The 26073-nt window shown below is 40.3% G+C and overlaps 1 protein-coding gene across 1 annotated transcript; it reads right to left on the bottom strand.

The window, feature by feature from the left end:
* Nucleotides 1–1146: 1146 nt before the first annotated feature.
* LOC119738170 (multiple epidermal growth factor-like domains protein 11) lies at nucleotides 1147–24537 on the bottom strand. The gene is made up of 16 exons (XM_038212922.1): nucleotides 24343–24537; nucleotides 22471–22582; nucleotides 21918–22034; nucleotides 16892–16921; nucleotides 16167–16262; nucleotides 15463–15564; nucleotides 14835–14864; nucleotides 13798–13896; nucleotides 13501–13629; nucleotides 12560–12688; nucleotides 10960–11076; nucleotides 10653–10685; nucleotides 7762–7854; nucleotides 7387–7581; nucleotides 5869–6032; nucleotides 1147–2295 (listed from the first exon to the last, which is right to left on the bottom strand). Exons 1-16 carry the CDS (start codon nucleotides 24400–24402, stop codon nucleotides 2179–2181), a joined length of 1623 nt encoding a protein of 540 aa, XP_038068850.1. The 5' UTR covers nucleotides 24403–24537; the 3' UTR covers nucleotides 1147–2178.
* Between the last annotated feature and the right edge of the window lie 1536 nt (nucleotides 24538–26073).

Below are 26073 nucleotides of genomic sequence, written 5' to 3'. Positions count from 1 at the left end.
CGGAAGCTGCTAGTGGTAGCGTACTGCTCGGCGCCGTGGGGACGAGGTTCATGTCGGAAAAGGTTGCATATTTAGATCTTCGAACCAGACTACAGCTTTACAGGTGTTTTAACGGGTAACCACAAAACATATCGCCCTTGTTCCCACACGTGTACGATGTGCTGCTTCTATAGGCCTTAAACATGATGTCACTGGTATTTCAACGTATATGGCGTCAAAACAACGTCATTAATCACAAGATTAATGGGACTGATATTACACCCGTTTATGACGTCATAGAGCTGGCTGCTAATATGGCATAATTGACCAATGCGCGTTGAAGAAATTGATTCACCTGGCCATTTTGGATCCCCAACTGACAAGGGCGGATCCAGAACACAATTTTGGGGGGGGGGGCCAAAAAAAATTTTGGTCCCCCCCCAAAAAAAGTGGGTCTAAAAAATTACGGGGTGGGGTTCGGGGCCCGTAAGGGCCCCGAAAATTTTTTGGATTCTAGATGCTCTGTGGTGCGATCTGAGGCAATTTCTGGCCACTTTAACCAATTTTTTTGAGGAAAAGATGGTGGTGTACCCATTGCCTGCCTTTATTGCGATGTCACATTAAAAAAAAAAAAAATGGTTTCGTTTTGGGGGGGGCATGGCCCCCTTTGGCCCCCCCCCCCTGGATCCGCCCTTGCCAACTGAAAAAAAGTCACATTCGACATGCAGTTGACGGTTTTTTTTTTCTACTTACAACAATTCCCCACACAAACAATTATTCTTGGATCGGTTGGCCACACCTAGGAATACAGGAATAAGATTGTTTAAAAACTGGTAAGGAAATGCAATTTTTTTCGCCGCTTTAAAAATAAAATAAAAAACAAAACAAAACAAAGGAAATCTAATACCAAAAACCCGTAAAAGAAACTTGTCATGTCATGTGTCATAGGTTTCACGCTAGCCCTGGTGGTCCTACAAACAGGGCTGTAAATGGCTCACTTTTGAAATTGGTCACATTTTGTTATGGCGACAGAAATAAGACCAATTTCAAAAGAGAGCTATTTACAGCCCTGTTTGTAAGGCTACGTTTCATAATTAATGTATAACCACTGACTTGGCTGAAGAATAAAAAAGTGCAGGCAGCACGTACATGATATCCACAAGGTGATCAGGCAGCCGTTAAAAAATCACATTTATTGCGGTTTTATAATGCCTCCTAAAATGTATGCGATATGAGGGGAAAAAATTAATTGATAAGAAATAATCACATGACAGCATAAGTCGATTTACAGTCGAATAAATTTAAGAAGTTTTAAGAACTCGATAATTTTAAATCAAAGAATAAATTTGATGGGTAAACAAGAGTCACGGGAAATACATTCTCTGTTTTAGTTGTTATGGACTATAGGCCTACTTTAAACTGATTTCAATGTGGCTAGTTTCGGCCATGAAACATAGCACAATTTTACCGATAATATTCACACGTTGCCTGAAATTAAGTCGAGCAAATGTTTGTGTACCCTAACATGGGACTTGTTTTTGTTTCGGTTGCCAGTGTGACATTCACCCCAAGCCATCTTATTACACACTCATTTTGATCTTGTAAAAATTGCATATTTTTTTCTTATCAGTGATTGCCTTTCATAAAACGTTGGTGGTTATCCTTGATAAAGTAAAAGCGTGGATAGAACTTCTAACCGTCAGTATGCTTTAACGTTAACAAAACATGGCTAGCCTGGTCAAGCCGTGTTTGTAAAGTCTTTTCATGCATTGTGTCCTACACAATGGTCTGGATTTTAGCCTTGTCATTAGCGTTGTGAGTTATCCTACACGATAGCACTGCCTGGCTCATCAAGTGGCAATCAGTGAGTCAGTGGCTCAGTCAGATGGGCGCAAAGTACACACCAGACACGCCCTCTAGATCCAGAAAAATACAATCTCGAGTCTCTGAAAGTAACCCTAAGGTCAAAACAGACACACTATACAGCTAACACTTAATACCAAATTATCTAATGCTTTAAACAATCAAAAGGCTTTGAACAACCAATTTATAAATTAAAACTTCAACCGTTAGTTTTCATACACTTTCGTATAATAGCGAAATGAATATTTGAGACTGTTCAGCCGCTCTCTTTTTAATGACCTCACGACGAGGGTGTGTCTTGAAAGAGACTACTGCAGGCCACGCCCAGTTACGATCTTAATACAAAGCTGGGAGGTCACTTGCTGAGGTCACAACCTTTACATGGGCGGGGTCATCCACAAGTTCTTCCATGTTGTCCGGCATATAATGCTCTGTGAAGCTCAGAGCGTACATCTATATAAAGAGAGAAAACACGACTTTAAACAAAATGTTATTTCGACAATTTGATCCTAAAGAAATACCTGAAAGTGTCTTCATAATATGCTATCATGATTTGTGTTCATTAAAAGTACTGAACACCATTTGCAACAAAAGGAAAGATGTTTGCCCATTCAAGAAAAACAATACAATAAATTTAGGTTATTACAAAACTAACCTGTCGAAATTTCAGCTCAGTAGATTTTTTTTTTAGAAAACTGTGAACATGCATATTCTTTGTTTTCTTGACGCAAAGCAAGGTTTGAAGCCCTCCCTAACAAAATGTTCATTAATAAGTTTTAAGTTGCACCCTCAAACTCTCTAGTTTGTCACTCAAGAAAATGAATTCTCATTCACGGATATTTTACCGATTGCAAACCATTGCTAGGAAACTGATGGTAATTTTCTCCTTTCTTGAAAATGACGGCATACCAGGTGCAATGATTACTCAGTATGTTTGATCCTCAATAATATCTTGGCAGTTTCGGTTTTGAATGATTGCAAATGGTGTACCTTCAAGCTTCATGAACGATGAATGCAACAGTTAAAATCACTTTTTGTAATACTCGTTCATTTAACTCGATATAAAATATGGCAATTAACTCTGATGTCTGAAATATCGATCCACACATAAAAAATCACATTAGCCGTTTGTTCGCTGGAAAAACGGTAATGTACTCCTCTCGATGTCCGACTTGCGTTTCTCAAACATGTCCACGGAACATTATCGCATTTCAAGAATATCAATTACCATTGAAGTATGTCAGTAAAGCTATGAAAACATAACAAGCCTAATGCGTGCCTACGGTGAAAAATGAATTCACTTTAGTAAATACAATTTAACCTGATTGAAATTGATGAAGCACTTTTTCCTCTTTGCGGTTGCTTCCCTGTCTCCTGTTACTGCGCGTCTTTGATAATAATTATAGTACACTGTGCTGTCAGAACATTAGCTGGGAAATGAAGTAACATTGACAGCTAGATTGACTCTCCCTCCCTCCAACAGCCGTTCAGTATTCGCGCAACGGGAGTGAAATAAAAGCCTTTCAACAAATCTGGAAAATCAAATGCTTTTGACTTGACAGTTCAATGCTTCCAAAAAGCTTTTACCGTGAATTGACTCAGTGAATCGGCGAAGATAATTTCCGGTATTATGTTTCTTATCGCTTAAGTCAATGATCTTACGTCGCTTAACTCGAGACGGTATTAACGCACACAAAATACAGCACAACCATTGAAACATTACCGTACTTGTACGATTTGTTTGCAAATCTTTTTCAACATTTGTTTTTCCTGTTTTTCTGTAGTCTACTTCAACCATAATGCAGCATTCTCAGATTACCCAATAATTCAGTTTCTTTCAAATTTATGACTGGGATTGAATTTTCTTGGCAACAATGTTGCAGCCAAGTCTACCCGAGTCCTTGAGTAAATTCACGGCGTAGCGACGGTGTGAGGTCGGAATTTCGACCCCTCTCCGCCTTAAAAAAAAAAAGAGGGGGGGGGGACAAAGAAAACTCGACAAAAGCAAAGAAATGGAGAGGCTAAACGGCCCGGCAATTTGGGATATTTAATGCTAGTAAATCTAACAGCAAAAAGTGTCTGGAAGGGACCAAACAGAGATTTTTTTGTGTATTATTAACAGCGCCCCAAGCGTCGGATGATACCCGCGATCCGGAAACAAGTGGCTTACTCCTCAATCAAGTACAAATTACCAAGGTTATGTCGGCTTCTTCAAACACACTTTGACATAGGTCTGCAACAAAATAATGGATTAGAAGCGCAATCTTCTTGATAGGATTTCTTAAAGTGGTGTCATCTGAAAGGGTAGTTCATTAGCCTTCCATTGATACCTTATTTGCAGCTCTGCAGTCACGGATGACAGCGCACCATTGTTTTCAAAACAAAGGCCGGGAAATCTCTTTTCTAAGTTTGCCAGATTCAGGGGTGAATCGAGCTGTTAAAAAAATGCGCCGTCGCAGTTGATAATGTGTTGAATGTGTGGTGTGAGACATGTTGAAGGTGTTTTAGCAAAAAAATGAAATATCGTTTTTCTTGGTGATTAAATAAATCATTTCAAAGATTGTTCTGAATTCATTAATCATAATAACTATACCCGATGGCAAAATGTACTCAAAACATAGCTTAAGCATCAGCCCAACTTTGCAAGGTTTTGGCTAAGCTACAAGCTATGTTTGAAAGCATGTTGACATGGAATAGCTAATTTGAGATGATAAAAACAAAATTGAAAAGATTATTATTCAGAGAACATGATGATGTAGGCCTACCATCTTATGCACCAACACCTCCAACATAATGTACCTCCCGTTTCAACGTATACTGCCCACAGTGACAGTGCATTCTTCGGACAATATTCACCATATATTCAGAACACTTGGGAAAACGAGGTTTTCTGGCCATTGTTCTGAAACGAAGGGTGCTCGGTCATACTTGACTTCTAAGATGCAAATAAGGTATTAATGACATTGTTCAAGTTCATATCATAACTTTCACATACGAACCTGGGTGTTTTTTTATTACCTTTTTCGTACACCCTTTACAAAATGTTTCCAAGGACGTGGGCTCAGATGCAGCCTTGTATCGATTAAATCGAAAGCCCCCAGTACTACTCAGGCCACAGTTTCCAGTTTCTTTTATTCGATTCCTATTACACATCCGCATGTAGGCCTCGCCGAACTCAACACTGTTTGGTATCAGGGCAAGCACGCATTCAATATTCGATTTCGCACTTGAATGTGCAGCGAGCGGAGATTATTTGAACACGTCGGCCTGTGAAAATATCGGAGAAGTCTATCGAACGGCAATTAAATTCTCGTCTTACCAAAAAGTAGATATGCGTCAAACGAACGTGGCCGGCTGTATGTCTCCCGCACAAAGCTTTAGACATTGGCTCTTTCTAATAATAAATCGTAATTTATGCACGTATGCGTATGATGTAATTTTGAGGTGGAAGTGTATTGAAGCAGTGGTAAATAATGCATGGGAGTCTGGGAGTGGGAGATCGAACTTTTTGCCCACGTTTCAATTCTGTTGGCATTTTTGAAGGTGGAAAACCTTCAGACTCAACAGTAGTTATCCACATACAGCCAAATTGGTAAAGCGAGGAACAAACTGAAGAGTACTCGATGGAAATGTTTCGTGTCTTTGTTAACAGGCTGCCTACAATATTTACGGAAGCATAGAGGGGCCACGAGAAAACAAATCTATCTGTATTTCTTGTGTTTGTCCCCGATTGTCGCTGATGCGCCTGCGTGCATAAAATTAAACAGAATTTATTTGATTTAACTGGCTATGCTATTTCGCACAAAGATGGGGACGATTGATTATGATAATATTGTCTGACTAAGTCATGTTAAAAATCTTTTCAGTCCATCTACATAATAACTATCACTCTTTGCTGCGGCATCCTCTGATCATTCTGTGCATTTATATCTGCAGAAATACGCCTCAACAGGGGTTTAATCTGCACGTCTGAAATTGCCTTGTGCATGACTTGTTTTCCGGTCGTAAACTACAAGATGGGCCTACCTCTACTCCTTCCTTACGGAGCGCTGCAGCGAGTTGTACGGGCGACTGGCCCGTGAACAGCCCATCGGTGAACACGAAGATGACTTTGCGTGCCTTCTTGCGTGAATGCACCAGAACCAGTCGCCGTGCGATCTGGAACGCCTTCTTCATGTTCGTCTCGCCACCTTTCAAAACAAGGGAAACACTTTTTTGTTTCGTTTCTTCCTTTCCAACAACCACAGTTTACAGGACTTTCTTAACATAAGATTAAGTCTAAGAAGTCACTTGATACGTGCAGCTGCCTGTCGGTCGAGGACAGACAAAACAGCCAACCATTCATCTTTTTTCACCAACAGTGCGACATCAAAACAAGTAACAGTCAGTCAGTTAGATAGGTAGTCAAGTCTAAGTTATACAAGTAACTTACAAGTAAATAAGTCAGTCTAGTATACAACATGGAGGAGATTAAACTGGCCCTCCGGGACCAACAAAAAACCTCAATATTAAATAACATTATTTTAAAAAATCATTTTCTCCTTAACTTCTGCGATATTGTTTTCAATACAAACAACCATTAAGAAGGGCTAGGTCCTGAAGTAAATCCACAAACAGCAAAATAAAACTTAAATCACGAGATTCAAAAACGGTAATATCCAATATATACCACGATATTTTCAAATACGTTATATAAGCTGTTTTGCAAAAAAAATGCGTTCGTTACTGTTTTCAGTGCCTTGGGACAAGATAAAACAGAAAAACAGGAAATGCTTTCCTCCATCTCTCGGTTTTGACATCAATACATCGCCCACTCCAACCATTTCAGGTGATTTATTTTCTACATCTACACTTAGAGTGTTTCACGCTTCCACAGGAAACCGTTCCAGTTGCGTAAGAGTCCCCAAGAAATCTTTGTATGGCACAGCCCCACATGCGCAATTAGTGTCGAGAACAATATGTTGTTGTTCAGAAAAGTCTTGTGTGTGGGGGGGGGGAAATTGCTTCGTAATTTTCGAGTTCGAAAACAGGAAGAATAAGTCTGCGGACTTGGCTACGGCTCATTTTGTTGGGTTGGGCAACAAATAAGGTTAGCTATGTGACGTCATCAGTATGGTAGAATTAACAAAAGTATAAAACAGATTCAACGAGCAAACTGCCCCTTTATGGTAATGAGAAATAGACTGCTTAAAGGGACAATATTGTAAAACGTGTGCATAAAAGATTGTCAAAATGAAACGGATTAAAATGCAATGGATTTCACTTAATCCGTTTCATTTTAATCCCTTCGGTATTCGTTTAAACAGAATCTTACACAGTGCAAATTGCTCAAGCCTAAGTGAGATAATTAGGACAGTGACAGGCCACGTGGGGTGTTAAAGTAAACGTTTATTATTGGAGTGTCGTTTGTAGGATCTGGCCATATTTTAACATCTTTGGAGCTCAGCAGATTTAAGAGCTTAATAAGAGCAACGTTTGACGGTCTCAAACCCATTTATGAAATAATCGACACTGTACTTCCCTTGTAATAATTATTCATAATACCTTCATAGCGAACCTCGTCCAAGCTACGAAGCACCCGTGGTACCGAGTCGGCATCGAACAGGTTAAGGCGTACGCTGGCCCCGCTACCGAAGGTAACGAGCGACACGCGCAGGCCCCCACCGGCCATGTAGTCCAAGGAAGTCAGATAGTCACGCAGTATGGCGCGGTGCTGGTCTGCATCGGCCCGCATGCTGCCTGTTATGGAATCGGAAAAGTGCGGGGTTTTAGAGGACCTTTTGGCTGAAACCTCCGGCTGTTTAAACAAATATTTAGAAATTATTTTTTTTAGCAGGTTGATGAAATTGATCCATTTTCCTTCGCCGAATCATTCATGTTCATGATAATAAAGCCAAATGAAATGAGTATAAAAGTTACCCGAGCAATCGATAAGGAAGGCAACCTCGATCCCAGGTCCTTCGTGTGATACCGCTGTTAGCTCTTCGGTTTTGGCAGGGGTCTCTCCGTGCACTGCGATTGAGAATGTTAAAAGTAGCATTAGTGTGACTTAAACATGTTTCAAAAAGCAAGCTTCAAACCTCAAAAAAGATTTCGTGGATCCACTGAATCGACTGGATATCATGGAAAGATAAATACATATCATCAGCAGAGGGCATTGTACTATTAGTTGAAACCTTTAAGCGAAGGTGCATCGTTGGGTGTGATCTATATGCACGCAAACTTGAATTTTCATGCGTCCAGGCCAGCGACGCAATTTATTCGGCTTGTGTTGTTTCCACGGGAGCAACTTCTAAGTTCTTACACGAAGAAAACCTATACTTTATAATTTAAAATTCCGGTGTTTAACAACATTATTGTGCGACTCTAAAACAAAATGACGTAAAATACTCCCAATCAATAAAATGACCAAGAAGTCAATGCACGGCAAAAACTAACGGTTCTATTAGCACCGAGGTAATTTTATTGGATGAATGATTTTATAAATTATGAAAATTTCATGATGTAAGTAAGCACGGCAATATTGTATTTGATGCATTGGCGAGAAACAATCGCAGTTACTAGCACCGCATCGCGTATATCACAACCCATAGTCTAACCATGAGTCCTATGCGCATGATTATCACGCATTGAATCCGATTTTGATAGTTTTCAGGTTTAGTTGCGTCTTACCTACGACTACCATGCAATAACTAGATTCGATTCGGGAGTGTGAGCGATTTAATTTAGACCGCAAGAAGTTGACTCAAAATATCTCGTGAAAGTGCAGTACCTTTTAAAATGGCTGCTTGTTACAAACAACAAAACTAGGACAGACAGAGTTGATTGGCATCGTGGTAAATGTGGCCCGAGGGTTTACCGATTGCCTGATCATGTTGAAAATGGTTATGAAAATGTCTCGCTGTTGAAAAGTATTCTCCCAGCCAAGGGAGATAACAATGGGCGAGCCACAAATGTGTTTGGTTATTTCACTATTCCTCAGTATTCAAGACACTACAGGACAGAGGGGGGTTAAGATGAATAATAAGCCAGTTTGGTATTTCATCTGCGCATGCGCACAATGATATGGGTCACGGGTATGCTATATCTATGGTCACGGGTCATTCGGGATAATCGAACGCTCATCGAAGGCGCTGCACGCGCACGGAGACGAGTGCACCATAGATATAGAATATATAGAATCAGGAGTGTCCCAGGGCACTGTTCTTGGACCGCTACTCTTCATCTTGTATCTCAACGACCTTCCGGAAGGAATCTCATCTCAAGTGAGACTTCTGGCAGATGACTGCATATTATACCGTGAAGTCCAAACTCCAGAAGACAACAAGAAACTACAAAACGACATCGATACCCTTTGTAACTGGGAGTCCAAGTGGCAGATGCGATTTAACGTCACCAAATGTTACGCCATGCACATGACCCAAAAAAGGAAACCTCTTCTGTCATCTTACAAGATAAACGGCAATCCTCTCCAAACAGTCACAAATAACACCTACCTGGGAGTAGAATTAAACAACAAACTGAACTGGGCCGAACACATAAGTAACTCTACTACTAAAGCAAACAAAGTTCTTGGACTGTTGCGCAGGAATCTGTTCAGCTGCTCCACCAAAGTTAAAGAAACTGCATATAAGACCCTGGTCAGACACAAGTTAGAATATTGCGCCAGCAGATGGGATCCATACCATCAGGAACACAAAAATAAACTTGAAGCTGTCCAACGCAGAGCGGCCAGGTTCGTCTGTAAGGACTTCAGGCGCACAAGTAGTGTCTCATCCATGATCACCCACCTCGGATGGAAATCATTGGAGGAACGCAGGACCATATCCAGACTAACCTTGCTCTACAAATCCATTTACCACAAAATCGCAATTGATGTTGATCAGTACCAAGTTGATTCCAAACGGGACAAAATGTCAACTAGAAAATCATCTTCATTATCCTTTGTTCACCCTACATCTAAGAAGAACTGCTACAGATACTCTTTCGTACCAAGAACAACAGCTCAGTGGAACCTACTTCCTACAGAAGTCAGGGAAGTCAGCTACTTCAGTGGAGTCCTTTAAGTCAAGACTCCATGAGATGCAGTTGTCTTCAACACTAAGGGGGCCTACTAACAAAATTGTTTAGGGATGCTGCTAGCCACCACGCGCCTGCAACCGTATATCCCATAGTGGAGTTTGCTTGCAGTACGCTACAGATACAGATACAGAATAGAAAGACTTCTATATCTATGGGGCGCACATTGATCTCCAATGGGGGCGCACGATCGATGCTCGCATCCGCGTACAACATCGCGTATCATGACGTCAGCCATTTTATCCCGAATGACCTTTGACATGGAATACTTGGCTTATTTCAAATTCGCCAGTCAAAGCGTCAAATAACGCTCTTGTTGCCTGCATAAGTACCTCAAGGGCAGATTCAGAGCTACAGTTTCGGGGCAGGGACCGGCTAGCCGACCATCGAGGGGTGGGAGTGGGCTTGTTCTCATCTGACGCTAGGGAGCGCTCTTTTCCCATTTTTGTCATCTTTCTTTTTATTACTATTTCACAAATCCGTAGAGAAAAAAAAGGTACCGATTTAGAGACCAGTCTTCACTCCGCTTCTAGTTTAATTATTGGGAAACAAATGCGACTTGTTGTGGCACCTGTTGATCCGTCTATAAATTGACTTTTTATGTATAACTGATTGATTCTCATTTACACTTTGTGTGTAAATTCATTTACGCTTTATGTCCTAGACTGCTTGTTACTGTGTTTATTAAGGCACGCTAAATGTGTAATAAATTTACAGAAGTACATACATACCAATGAAAAACTCTCCGAAGCCTTTCTCGCCAGCTTAATGCAAGAAAATGTAAAGAATTCAAAATCAACTGAAAAGTTGGTGTGTTGTTAGAAAGAAGAACAAAATGATATATATTAGATAAGTATCGTTCCATAGTTCATTTGTTGCTATAGGTGGAGCTGTGACTGTGGTATAGATCTTTACTTTGCATAGTGCAACCATCTCTGTGGAGTGTACTTTTGTTCCGCAGGAATACGCATAAGTAGACACCTTAAAAAAAAACACCTCATAGATGGCAGCCAATTTCAAAGGGTCAATATATCTCACCGTCACAGAAGCCGCAAGTCTTGGCGCAACTCTTCTTCATGTAGGCCGCGTACGAGGCCCGTTTGCAGGCGTACGCGATCTTAGTGCAGCCGCCTGGTCGCTTGTCCTCGCAAGAATCTTAAAAAAGAAGAGAGAGCATTTGATATTTACCACAGAAAGGTAAAGAGACACACACCAAAAAAGGTTTCCAAGATAAACGGGCCTAGAAATGAATGAAAGAATATATAGTTTGAATTACATGTATAACTCTGAACTAAATTTGAAAAACGGGAGACGCCTTTTCGGGTTTACAGTGCACTTATATGCTTTTTACATGTGCTGAATAATCCATGCTACATCTAACACATCACAGCGCCAAGTAATTTCGCACCTTCTTTTCGGCTGAAGGGTTTTCCGTACACATTATTAACCATATTGGACATATCATACGTCCTGGTGTAACCAACGATTGCATTTTTCACAACTCACAGCATTGTCACTATCTTTCACCTCTTTCCGGCAAGAAAGTAAAGCACACTCGAATTCGATCACTTCTGCCTCATCATTTCTACAAGATTTTGGTGAGCTATGATTAGCTGGGATTGATGGAAGTTTTCTAGATCCACTTAGATTGAATGGGCTATGCATGCCCGAGTTCCCACTACCGTTGTGTATCGAGCCGCCGTCTTGGATTTTTGATTTCCTAGACCTTGGCATTTCTTGACTGTCACTTGTTACTGACGTTGTTCTGGCTGTTCGAACCATAGTTATTTGGATATATCAGGCTCAACCTTCTATTTATCCCACCAAAACTTTTTGGTCCTCTTCTTCGCCAAAAATCAGCTTTTTTCCGGTCACTTCTTTTGGAGCTCACGGCAAACACGTCCGCTCACTGTAGCACCCTTATGTTTTGTACATATCGCCAAAATGGGGACCTTCGGGAATTGGGGACCCTATTGTACTCTATTGTTCAACGTCTCATTATTGAATGCAGAAACAAACTCACATACACCCAGCTCGTTTTTACTATACTCATGAGGACCTGATTCTTTCCTTCTCTTTTGTTCCCTTTTGTTTGTTCACTCAACTTTTTCTCGACTGCTCCCATAAGGTTTGTACACGAAATTCTCCCGAGGACATGGGCCCCTCGGGCCCATTGAAATCATTCACACCCCGTTGTCCGAAGTCCTCAGTCTGAATGGATAACCAGCCCACACACATACACAATGTCTACCGTACATTGAATGGAAATGACTGGAAATACGTATGTGAATGCCACAAAATGTCCGCCGCGTCCGATGTAAAAGACCGGGTTTTTGTTCGTCTTTTCTCGGTAACGGTAAGACATTAGGTTAGTTTCCTTTAACCAGATGTTTGAAATGGGATAAGTAAACAATCCAAAATGTTAAATATTTCAGGCCGGAAATTCGCATTAGCATAATAACCAAAAAGGCACCAAAATGCCCTTAAAATGGCAAAATGAAGATTGAAAATAAGGTTAAATTGGACGCAAAGGTGCATTTTCAAGGATTACATTTAAAAAAAATACATTACATGGGCCTCACATTTCAGATACCTCACATTGTTTGAAAACAATGGTATTTTTAATGTTATGTTTCACCTTCACACCTGACACCCTCCCAGCCCTCTGCGCATGTGCAGAAGCAGCCAGTGTCGTCATTAGTCAGGACCCCACTGTTACCGCACGTCAGTGTGCACTCGAAACCCGGCGAACTAGGACCAAACTTCTCTACATGGAAAAGAAATACATGTACATGTAGTGAGGCATGAGAATTCACGAGAGGTCACGTGGTCTGAGCGTCACTTGAAATTGTCATGCAAAGGGCTATGCTTTGCAAGCTTACGCATTAGGGATTTTCAATTTAAATGAAAACAACACATTAGCAACACGTGTACGTATTAATTTAAATGTGTTAGTGACCCAGGGCGAACAGTTCTTTGACAGCTTATGGGGCTACCCTGGTAAATTAAAACATTTAAACACATGGATAAAAAGAGCCTATTAAATTTTGGCGATCATTGACAATTTCCCAATTCAGACTGAATGAGAATCAAGATGTACTTGTTTTAAGGATCGCTTTCACCCTCTGAATTTTTCTGTTTCGGTTTCAATCAAAATTACGTTCTTTCTAAATTCCAAAGAGTGAAATTAGGGACTAGACGTTTTAGAGTGAAAATCACTCTCATTTTCGATTGAAATAGTCTAAAAAAAAGAACCACTCCAGTCAAAGCTCGAGTGAAACCTCGATCTTTACGATTGAAGAAATTTCACTCCATAACGGCTAGTCCCTACTTTCCGACTGTTGGATTGAATCTTCACTCGAATGGATACATTTATGTTACATTTACAAAACTTTAAAAAACGACATTCTGACGTAATATTCAGAAACAAAATATAGAGCGTACTGCTGACACCAAATTTTACAAAGATCTTTCACTAGCTCAAGTTATTGTAAAAAGTATATGTATTATTTTTATTTTTTTAGATACGGCAATTGAATTGAAACATTTAATTTGTTTTTTTTAATTATGCTCACGTACCACATCGCCCGCACAGTAGATGACATTTGTCGTAGACGAAATCAGTGGAGCATTGTTGCTTGGTATACGAGCCACGGTTAGGCTGGTTGTCATCCGGCTCACACAGTTCATAGTGATTTTGACACACAACTTTAAAAGGGAAAAAATGTTGGAAAATAAAAATAGTTTAGGCCCAAGTAATTTTTTCTCATCAACCGATTGAAGGTTATCCCTTTACCCTTATACTTTGATCACAAATTGTCGTTAGAAATGATTAACAAAACTAGCCGGTTGGATAATTTCGTCAAAATTGCTTACTTTCACATTGGCTCCCTTCCCAGCCTTTAGCGCATGCGCATCTGCATTCTTCGTCATTGGCAATCAGCGTTCCTCCGTTGACACAGTCGAGACGACAAACTCGGAAGAGAGAAAACAAAATAAACACTACCATCGTACCATTCAAGCATTACAAAAAATAAAGTCATCACCATTATCAACATCGTCACAGCCATTAATACAATCAGTACCACCATCACCATCACAACCATCATCAAAATCACTGTCAGCAATACCGCTCATCGTGAACAACACACATCTACGAAAACACCAAACTCTCCCTGAACATAAAAACACATCCTCCAAACCTGTACTGCCAATGCCACATAAGTCAACACACATAATGAGTTTAATAATATATATGTTTTGTGGTGGTCTGGAATTCATGCCTGTATAGCGTTCCCAAACGCTGACCGACGCATCAATTTCACACCTCGCTCCGTTCACTTTCTTGATTGACAGGAATTTTCACCGTTATCTTATAAAATTCGATTTAAAAAAATCGACTGCAAATAGACGTCATCTGGACATGTTTCCACAAGAGCACTCCCGATCCTCCGCTATTATATTCTTCCTTATTATTATTTTCTGGGGATAAGAAAAGCCGGGGTACTTTCTGGAAACAGGCATTTGTTATTAACGGAGTGGGATACTGAAATGTGCTTAATTTGACTGTCAGTCTCATTGAGCTGAGAGAATAGACGCCAGCTGCTTGCAGAGGCAGTAGGCAAATACTGAGAAGTGAAGGTTTGGGAAGAGACGGGAAGGTTGGGTTCGTCAAAAGGAGGATTTCATTTAAAAAAAAATCAATCATCGACGCGACATTTGTAGATGAAATCTTTTCACAACTTTATTTTGTGAAGCGTCGTGGCTCGAAATTAATTTTGTCCCGAAGCTGTTGCTGCTCAAATGTTTGTGAATCTTGAGCCAAGGCCAAAACCATTAATTAGTGTCCAAAATCTAGGTTCACCTTTTCAGACTTTGTCCCCCCCCCCCCCAATTTTGTGTATGCAACTTACCAAATCCGGGTGAACCTGGCCCAAAGGCAGCTGTTTAGACAAATGAATTCAAACATTTTTCAATATTTAGTTGCATTATTTAAAAATGCCAGAATAGCCTATTTGGGAAAGGGAAACATTTTCTGCTAGGCTTTTTTGCTAGTCACAAAAGGTTCAAACTAGTTTCCGCTTTGTACCTATCTGACTGACTGACTCCCCGACTGACAGACTGACAGACTGACTGACTGACTCCCCGTGACTGACTGACTTTCATTTGTCAAGTTAGACTAATTGTAGAGTGGTGGAGAGAGCTGGGAAGTGCTATCGTATAGGATTACCTCGTGACGCCAATAAATGAGCTATATCCGGTCCATTGTGTAGACCAGATGCACGACAAGTCATTCAGTGAATAGCCATTCTGAATCAATTGAAAATTATGATATTCGCTCGTAGAACAGCTATCATAGGTTCTTGTCTTGTTTTCCTAACGAATGCCTTGAATGTGTCGAGAGAAGCAGACAGTTAAGTATCACGTTTAAGTTAAGTCACATTTTCACCATTCTTAAGCGACTCAAGGTTTGTTTCCAACGATGCGGCGACTGGAATATAGATGAGTGCAGAAGGCACTTAGTTCCGTAAATCGCCTTACCGCATTCGCCGCACATTGCCGGGCACAAATTGGCCACGGGCGGGGAACTGCATTGATACTTCCCCCACAGGCTGCATTTCTCGCTCTGGTCTTCGCACTTTTCTGGATGGAAAAGAGTTAAAAAAAACCGCAAGCACAGTTACCATGGAAACAGATACGAACGTATGTAGTGACGTAGGCATGAGGCGGCCACAAGGCTACATTAAATGAAGTGCGCAATCGGTGGCCTTTGCAGGAAGAAAAAAGCCACGAAGCTTAATGTTTGACTTTATCTCGATATCAAGTTGGACTTGGGTCGGGGTTTCATTTTTTTTGCCAGCATCAAATAATACGGTACGCCGGCACATACTACAGATAATTCGTTCAGTTGCAAGGATGATTTTATTAGCGAAGTCTGTTAATTCTAATAGTGAATTTAAATTTAACTGAACATTTTATAACTCATGATTGTTTTTGTGCTTCACATTTTTAAGGCACTCTATACTTCCAGTACATCAATTGCGTTACACAAGCGTACCGATAAATTTCTGCATCTAGAATGATTAATAAGGCCCACCAGATAAAAAAAAAATGATACTAAAAATATAATATATTTTTTTTTTTATCATCTATATTTTCCTGTGCATTGGCCGCAGCCCCATGTGGCCATATTTTGTTACGCGAGCGGAAATAAACGTTGGCGTGTTTTGGACGTAAATGCTTACCGTTACACAACCTTCCCCGCCAGCCATTGGCGCACTCACAGACACAGTCCTCGGTGTTTAAAGTCCCACCGGGCTCACCGCAGTCTAGATCACACACTACCGCAAATAGAAACATTAAAGAAAATTGAACAACACAAATAAATTTCTAAAACATTATAGGTTTTCCCAGTTATTTTAACACTTGTATCATTTAAGGTCCAAGAAAAGATACTTTAATTTCGTTCCAGAACGTCGTTGGGCTCCATTGTTAATTCCGATTTCGAATTTACACCAATATATTTCATATTTGGTCCAGTCTAATTCGCCATTGTAAACATTCTGTTCCGTCCTAGCTTCGGGAAATTCGACTCAAGTGGAGAATGGTATTGAATTGAAGAAAATTTTCATATTTGGTCCATTGTTAAAGTTCGAAATTGGAAAAAGACCAACGACGTTCTGGAAGGAAATTAGAGTGTCTTTCCGATTTGAATGATATATTTGTTTAATAGAGTAAATGGGAAAACCTATTTTTATACATAAATGGTGAACTGCTAGAGGTGTGTAGTGATACACATACATTTAAAAAACAAATCATGATATATTTTCTTTAATTCTTCTGTAGAGATTTGTTTCAATAAGAAGCCAAGTTTCTAATAACGTCAGTGTATAATTATTCCCCTCGAATGTCTTTTTTTTAATCACATGTTAATCTATTTGCTTATCCGTCTTTGTCGTGAACAACTCACCAAAACCCTCTGAACTTGGTCCATATTTTTCTGAAAGAAATAGAAGGAGAATTACTTTCGAAACAACAACTTTATACCAAGGTTTCCTTTATACGAATCGCAAGCCTGTTCATGCATATTAAACACAAACAAACAAACAAACACCCCAACAACCCAACAAACAAACAAACAAATAAACAACGCAAACAGAAGAAATCGCCACTTAGTGCCTTTGAAACAACCCAAATTTTCACTCTCGTCTATGTGACATTTTCAGTGACATTTAAAAACAGGTTCTCACTCCCCAGAAATGCCAACGCTGAGTTCGTCGGCCGTGAAATAACGTCAATTGAGTTTTTAAAAAATTTAGTTTTGTTTGGTGGATAGTAAGGAAAATGTTGCCAAGCATACGTCTAGAATAGCCCTACCCGACGCCGATGTAATGTCGGTGCGTGCTTGTTAACGTGTTGGCCTAATATATTCTGCCTTCAAATTTGCAAGTGCCATAACAAGGGTCCAAGTTGTTAAGGAAGAGGCATTGAGGAGCTCATTTTCTAGAGGCGGGCACTGATTGGGTTTCAAACAACAAAAAGATGTCTTTTTCTTTGAGAGAAGGGTTCTACAAAGTCTTAGGGATGCAGGGGGGCAGGGGCACAGGCAATGAACTAGGAAGGGCGTGGAATTGCAAAACAAGGCGTTATAAATGGAGTTCAAACTGTTTCATAATTCTTTAACATTTTCAGTTCTTTTAAAATTTAGTATATCACAATTATGCTTCAATCTTAACGTAATGGTGTATTGCTATTGGTCTAGCGCGCAGACTGATGATGTAACCTATAGGCCTATGCTAAATTTACCTTTACAGTAAAATGCACTTTATCTCATGAACTTTATGGCGACAGACACGGTACAAGAGAAGCCGATGTTTCTCAACATTATTGCTTTGTACTCAATGAGAGCAGCAGGACGTGACTGAACATGGAATTAGTGAGTTAGTGACACGTAGCTATCAGCGACCCGGTCATGTACTTGAGAGAGAGGTTATAGGGCTGTTTGCTCTAATGAGGTCGTCCTTAGGGACAACGCGAACCTGACATGGGTCTGTTTGTTTTCACGGGAAGAACGTGACTTGAATTTCATTTCTAGAGATGCACGGTTGTCCTTTGACTTTTTTTCACTGAACGAATATTACACCAGCGGTGGTGTGCCATTTGTTATCTTTCACAATAAGAAACACTTGTGCCAGGGTATACGTGGGTTCGAACTCAGACGGGGAAACACTGGGCTTATGTTCTTGGGCAAGGTACTTTACTATAACTGCCTCTCTCCATCCAGTAGTATTAATGGAGGGTAGAGACAACATTGTGCTGACCTCAAACTGCTGCAGAAAAAAAATTGTCTCATGGCCTGATGAATTGGGGTGATACTAAGTGCTTTGTATCCTTTGGCAAAGGCGGTAAATACCACTAATTATTATTATTACTTACGGCTTGGTTAAAAGATACGGTTGATACGTGGACACAATATGAGGGCGCTATGTGAAGTGGGTAAACCATTCTCTAAAGAGCGCCCTCAGATTGTGTCCGCCATCTCAATAAGGCTAATAGGTACTTCGCACTGTATTTGTTTTTTAAGTGGGGCTGGATTTATAGCAAGATATCGGTACTCGATTGGATTCTCATGATGGGCGGGGGTCTATGACACTTTTCGAGTACTTTATGAGATAAATAAAACGCTGTCACCCATATCTAAGGCGTGCAGGCCCACCGGGTAAGTGTTCAGATTGCTGTAGAAGTAAATGTCATTGCACTGATCAGTATCTACAGACTTCATACTCGATGGCAATCGGTGAGTTAATGAACATCTCCTGTAAAGTACGGTTCATTGCATCGACTGACCGTAGTGCAAGTACCTAAAAAGATCTCAAGATATCTCGCTATTATCTGAAGGCAACATCCAACTATCAATTGTCATACGGTGAGCTGCAAATTTAGAAAAGGAGATTTGTCCACGCTTCAAAAATTGGTTCTTCTCACGTTTTTATTCGCAGGTGAGTTAAAAGCGCCAGCCGTCAAAGCCTCGCTCGTCCCGAGGGGACGTCAGTGTTTCCAGCGGGAAAATTGCTACCACGCTGTCTTGACAACGGTTTTGCCACCCTTAAAAGAAGTGCCATGCAGCGATGATTTGTCGCTCCATATCGGCGTCAAGAACGCTCACCTCTTGTGGGTGAAAACCATTAACGCTTAAAACCTCAATCCACCACCCACCGTCGTCATTACAATTTGGCATTCAAGGAAAATCATTTCGCGCAATAATTGGATGTCGTGTGGAGGCCATTATTGGGAGGAGGTTGTCTATGATTTGAACACACTAGAGTTGTCACTTTTATTTTGTCGCTCAAAAACTGATTTTTTTTTGTTGCTTCGGCTGAGAGGTGCTGAAAGGCAAATTTACTGCATGATGTTTTCGCATCGATGCAGTTTTAGTTCGGTTTGAATCGGCTTGATTGAGATCCAATATAATTTGGGTAATTGGCGTAGTTGGACAATCGTAACTTGGTGAACAAAAAGTGCTGGCGCGTTTTTACCGTCCTGGCTAAAACATTTATTAAACAATTTATATCGGCACATAAATTTGAGTAGCCTAAATGTGGTCACTGAGAAAGTTTGATCGAGTGTACATTTGCGGTCAGTGGGACACTATAATTGCATAATTGAACTTTACAAATTTATGATACCGAAGTGCAAGGCATCACCAAGGTTTGACTCGTGATTGCCGAGAAGTATCTAACTTGGTACAGGAATGGTTAGGGTGGTGTACTGAGTTAGGCCCTGCCTCTTTTTCCGCTCTCACTAATCGGGGGTAGTATATAGTGTATACCCATCTTTGTCACTCGCACCAAGCAGGTACTTAATACATGTATTATCTATCTTTCTCACTCACACCGATCGGCAAGGGCGATGATCGGGGGAGGGGAGAGATAGCGAGGGGAAATGGGCCATTGGATCATCCCCCCTTCCGAATTTTGCTGCAATGCTGATTTTAAGGTTATTTTCTAACATTCCAACAGCCCAAACGTATTAAATAGCACTGATAAACGGAATGTGACGAACTGCACAAAAACATTAACAGCGCACCCTGACCCTAGTGCCGTGTGGTGCCAGCCCCAGCCCCCCCCCCCCAGAATGGATATGACCGGACAATTTTAGGCTTTTGGTCATCTCCCCATGCCCCCTCCCATCCCCACTCGCCGGAACATATTTACGCCACCGCTGATCAAGGGGTATATAGTGAGTACCGACATTGTATCTTTCTTACACACTGATCTGGGTATAATAATGAACACCCATCTGTCTCACCACAAATTTTGGGGTGAGCGGACAATTGCGAACATCGAAAATTCAGGTTTGTTTACAGAAACAGCCATGGGCGTCGCGAGGGGGGGCACTTGCCCCCCCCCCCCCGAAAAGCAAAAAAAAAAGGGGGGAAGGGAAGAAAAAAAAAAAAAAGAAAGAAAAGAAAAAGAGGCGCGAAGACAAAGTGGTGTAAATTTAATGAGTTGGGGGGGGGGGGAATGTCCCTGCCCCCCTCTAAAACTGATAAATCGAGAATGTGTTGAGAAATACAAGCCTTTTTTGGCAAAAAAAATGTTGCCCCCCCTAGAAAAAATCCTGGCGACGCCCATGGAAACAGCTTTTTGGTTATCAGCAATGGAAAGCCTTTTTCTTTTTCGTGACGTGCTTTCCTTCTATAGTCCTCAATTTTGTATCTTGAAAATGTGGTATTTGTTCGGGTCTTTATCTTCCAGTCAAGACCTTTATGCAAGAAACTCAGGGAAAATCTCGAATTACTTTCACAGCGGCCTAACACACTTCTTAATGTCAAGGCAGTCGTGCTGATAGTAATTTAAAATGGAAATAAAATGTTTGATAATCCTTGTTATTTGGTAATCTAAATGTCAAGGCTTTCTGTCTTAAATTAAAGATCAACGATATTCAACAATGAACACCACACTATACACTACCTAAATGTCAACGACAGATACTTGCAAACATAAAAAATGACCTATTAGGGCGAGTCTAATGGGGATGTTTTAAAGTTATGTATTTTTTCGAGGGGAGGTTTAAAAAACGAGAGGTTTTTGAGATCCTTTTCTCCGGATATTGAACTCTCGAATTGTCAATTTTGTCAATTTTGAGTTTCAGATTTCCACTGCCGTCAGTCGCGGCGGGAGATCAAAGATCGCGGCGGCCCAGACAAGCACGAGACGGAAAGTGGATAATGTCTCCAGTTAAAAAAAACACACACACACTAAAATAAAATGGGGAAAACAATAATCGTGTCCTTAGTGCGCATGTGCTCGAGAATGAAACAATACATATTGCAAAATAATTATCAAAACGGCAAAAGTAATTAAAATACACAAACCAGCGGCTAAAATAACTACTGTTTCCAAAATCACACTAATGTTGATAAAACCCTAATTTCTAATTTTCACAAAACGTACAAAATTAACACTATTTCAGACGGAAAAAGGGAGTCTGAGTGCTACAGAAGAACTAACATTATTTTATATAGGATAGATTTATAATCGTGATATTTAATTGTGACAGCAAATTTACTATATCTTTATAGAGGCTATAATTATGATAAATGTTTCTCTTGCAGGGATGAACTGTTTTTGGATATTAAGGTAACATATTCTATGCTCACCTGTTGGTTTTGTTCCTCAAAAACTTTTGTTCTCCTTTGGTGACTCTTTAAACTCGTTATTATATTCTATTAATTAGTACCAATGAAGGTTTGATGAGATTGCAGTTCAATGCTGAATGGAATTTAGGCTTTTTACAGTCTTTTCTCTGTTAGAAAGTTTTAAAGCCGTATCACTGATTCCAATCATTGTCACTGTTATGATGTTTACCACAATTTCATAATCTGTCAGAACTACGTTAGGACACTTGGTGGCAGCAGACACCATAAATGAGCATGCGCAGATCTTGCAAGTTTGCTGCCCTCATGATCTCTTAGAGATGCCAATCATTCTTACCACAGAATCCACAGGTTGCCGCGCAGTTGGTGGCTAGGAACTCCTCGTATCGTTTATCGGCGCATAGACCAGCGTAGCCACGGCAGGCTTGCTGTCCGCGTGCGTCCAGACATTTTTCTGCCACAAAAATGAACGGAAAAAGGAAATGTCGAAGCGGTAAATTCGCAGCTTGAGCTCATAACTATGCCCTATCTTGTTTTCATTGATATTGCCATTAATGCATCAGGGACTGCAGCACTTAGATGTAACACAGGTGAAGTCCTAGTACAACATTTTGACTGTAAAGAAAACAAACATATCCAACTGCTCGATTCGCTCATTTTAACGGATATTTTGTAACTACGAACAGAGTTCATCAGCATCAATACAAACTTTGCCTATAATTACAACGAACAAGTATCGCCTTTGTATATTGCAACCCATGTCGTCATTTTCAATACGTTTGGCCATTCATCTCGAGGTAGCCAATTTACCTGCTATTACAAAAAAATCACCTCAAAGAAAATACGCTGGGGAAAGTGATCGGGAGTTTTTGTTAAAGAAATGCTTTCACCATCACATCTGTCGCCTTGCCAACCGTCGCTGCACAAACATTGGCAGGCATCGTGTGTTGTGTGCGATTGACCATGTTCGCATACTCCATCGCACGAAATGTCAGTATTAGCCTGCGGACAGTCAAACAGCGTAAAAAAACTCGTTAGAGTTACACAAAATGTCACATTGCATTTTACAAATTAAGGCTCGAATGGCAACGTGATGCATGATCAAGAATCTCATGTTCCATATCATGTCTTCACGTTTGTGAATATCGATGAATACAACTGTAAGCGGTATTTTTGTTTTCTTTTCACCGAGGTGAATATAGTAGAAAGAGTGTTAATAGGAACCAAGGGAACTTCTTGACATTTCACATGTTCACTAAGGTCTGATTCACGAGAAATGAGGCAGAGAATTTGAGCAGATTGGGTGACAATAGATTGTCATTTATCCCGCCTTACACCCATTATGGACAAACAGACACTGCCGAGCTGTCAAATAACATACCAAGTGACAAAAGCCTGCAAATTGCTGTCTTCTTTTCGACTTTGCTCTTTGCTTTGGATATGTTTTGCCTGAACGTTATCAAAAGGAAAGAATACGCCTATTTCACAACGAATCAATGTACATCTGGTTTGGGTGTCACTAACCGATCGCCCATTTATGACCTGAAAACAAAACATATTGCAACTACTTGCAACTCGTTAACGTTTACATCACATGAGAACATTTACTTCAGATGAAATTTATTAACATCTACACTCCAAGGAAAGTTGAAAAGTGAATTATAAATAGACAGTCTTGTATCAGCGGAACACTTGGCCAGAGAATAAATCATTTATCATGAAATTTGATACCTTCCAGACAGATGAAAATCTGAACTGATGAGCCGATGGCGGTTTGAACAGGGATCTATACAGAAACCTGAAATATTCATCTGCCGTGTCCATCGGCCGAAGTGACATGAATAATTTATTATCAAGAAGCGTGCGAAGGGTTTGTTCAGTTGAATATGTTACTTTTGACGAGAGGGTTCATGGCAGTTCTCAGGAGATTTTTCGTTTGAATTGAGTAGAGAAGACTAGTTAGAAACTTTCTTGGGATGAGTTACTCCAAACGACTTGGAGCCCCTAATTGACAATAAGTCTTGTCCCTTCTTAATGATAAACGTTTTTTTCATATTTATTTTATTCCTGAATTTAATAACCAGCTTTCGCACCTTGCCGATGTAATTGCAAAACATTGTTTAAACTCAATAATGTTCTCGAGCTTTGAGGGAAAAATCACAAGCTTGCTCCAAATAATTTGATCAATGTAGCCAAATGAAACAAGAAAAGGTACGAAACCTCAATCCTCCAAGATGGGCTGGTATCCATTTTTTTCTTGAACCATGCGTTGGTAACAAGGACATGGTTTTGTTTTGCTGATCACATACAGGTTACAACCAAAATTCCGTGCGAGGTCTCCGGCTTGTGACTGATATTAAGTCACATTTCCTTTGATATGGAAGCATATCCAAACTCTTCAGCAAAAAATAAATGAAGGGAACCAAAAATGGTGAAATATAACCCCTTTGTCCTCCTTGAATATAACTTTAATCAAGAAAAGTGTTTAGCGCAGTACTTAAAATTTAATTGAATGTGTACTACGTATTTTGATACAAAGTGCAAGTCTATTCTAGAGACTAAAACAACACATGATATGCGAACTAGAATTCTAAACAAAAATACGTTTGTTTAGAGTATACACCTGGGAAGCAATTTAACCCTCATTTTCTCACAGTGAATACTCAACTGGTTTATGCTGAGAACCCCTCCCATTGTATGAATCAATTCAGTCAGAGAATTATCCCTGCAAAACACCTGAAAACTTAACTGTGGAACTGTACCTCGTGAGCTGGAATTAGCAGAATCAGAGGCAGGAAAACGAGCTCTGCAAAAGCAAACATGATTGAACTCCGTCGAGGTATAGGCCTTGCAGAAGGAAATGGGGAGCTGCCTTGAGGGGATTTCGGTAGTGGAGATGTTCAAATTCGTGTCCTTCAGGCAAAGCCTAGTGTCAATTTCTCAACTCGATCAGTGGATCCTCTGGTAACACATTGTTGAGTTTTCGCTTTTATACTTGCCATTTTAATGTAAATTATGCCCACGTTTTCATAAATCGATTGTCGTGATTAAGCCAGTTGTTTGGTTTTCTTTGGTAACACATGTTTTAATTAATTACACTGGTTGCATTGTAAACCTGGTTGTGGTTTATGTAAGACACCAGCTGGAATAGTTTTTATGAATTTGAAGGGGTGACGTCACAATGCGTCATTTTGTTCGAATTTAACATCTGTGCATGGCAGAACCGACGCGTTTACTAACCCGTTACAAACTTACAATAGAAAAAAAAATTATCGACGTGAAATCCCGATTTTATTTAAATGCGCATTGAAAACTTTTAAAATTTGCCCCAAAGTAAGGATTATTGCTGACAAACATATGACTGAATATTATGAGTGGACCCCAACTTGTTGACGTTCGGAATACATATTACAGTAGTTATTATTGCTGTTCACAACGTTCCCATAGTAGGTTTTTATCACGGTCATGGTATAATTATACTGAAAGACGTTTTCCAGGCAACGCTACGTGAAGAGGAAAGTCGGGGGAAAGTTTTCTTGTTTAGCGTGGAGCCCCCACGACCCAGGGCCCCTCGCAACCTTAATCCGGCCCTGGCTTATAACTTAACCATTGGAAATTCATGTGAACAGTCAACCTTTTCACCCACTCAATATCTTTATAATTAAAATGTCAAACAGTGATAAATCAAAACGAAGAGCGAATTATGTAGGATCCGGTCGCAACTGTGATTGTCATTCCGTCCACGCTAGGGACCTTAAGTACCCGGACTCCGTTCAAGTCCTCGAATGGTAATACGTTATTTCTCTCTTGCCGACTCTGTTTCAGAAATAGAAACTCCTGATCTCAGAGATAAATCCATCGGTTAAGAGAGAAGAGCAAATATCCCCTCTCATCGGCTTTCTGTCTGGGTTCAATGACTGCGGCATTTGGCGGGGGAACGCGAAGCCACTCCATCATGTCTCCCGATCGGATTCCAGACTCGTTCCTTATTTGAGGGGACATCGTTTTTAAGAGAAAAGCTCTCCCAGGAAATGTCATCGTCCCAGACAGAATATGGATTAGCAGGTTGTATATCTGCATTGAGAAAAGGTCAGACGTCCTTTCACAGGGGGGGGGGGGGGGGGGGGGGAGTGAAAGGCAGGAAATTAATTTTGCTGGGATTGGTTACAGTTTGCGCACGATTGAAATTTGGGAAGCTAGTCACTGTCTCCATTTAAATGTTTCAGAAGTATTGTTCTAGGAAACAGGAGAAGATTTGAACCTAGTTAGAATTGTGCGATTCGTGTTTGCTTTTGGCATATCTACAAACGAGTTTTGTCAGTGCAAAGAGCAACCCACATTCAAGGTGCATGCTCATAGTCCCGCGATCTTCAACATATTCGACTTTTTATTCTCGTACCAAATCTAAAATTTATTTAAACGGCAAAAATACCCCTGCATTATTGTAGGGTCGTAAATAATTCGAAATTTGTAAAGTAAATATTCCAGAACTA

This window comes from Patiria miniata, unplaced genomic scaffold, assembly GCF_015706575.1.
Source record: "Patiria miniata isolate m_02_andy unplaced genomic scaffold, ASM1570657v1 HiC_scaffold_3, whole genome shotgun sequence".
NCBI classification, from domain to species: domain Eukaryota; kingdom Metazoa; phylum Echinodermata; class Asteroidea; order Valvatida; family Asterinidae; genus Patiria; species Patiria miniata.
Note: the sequence above shows the minus strand (reverse complement) of the source record. Positions and strands in the feature narration are given on the sequence as shown.

Bases quoted from the DNA above. Each gene is read 5' to 3' on its own strand.
- LOC119738170 (XM_038212922.1), bottom strand. From the start codon at position 24,402: ATGTTTGCTTTTGCAGAGCTCGTTTTCCTGCCTCTGATTCTGCTAATT. The intron at 15,565-16,166 runs GTAAGCATTTAC...TTTTCCATCCAG, and splicing joins GCGGGGAAGGTTGTGTAACG to AAAAGTGCGAAGACCAGAGC. The intron at 12,689-13,500 runs GTACGTGAGCAT...TTTTCCATGTAG, and splicing joins TCTACTGTGCGGGCGATGTG to AGAAGTTTGGTCCTAGTTCG.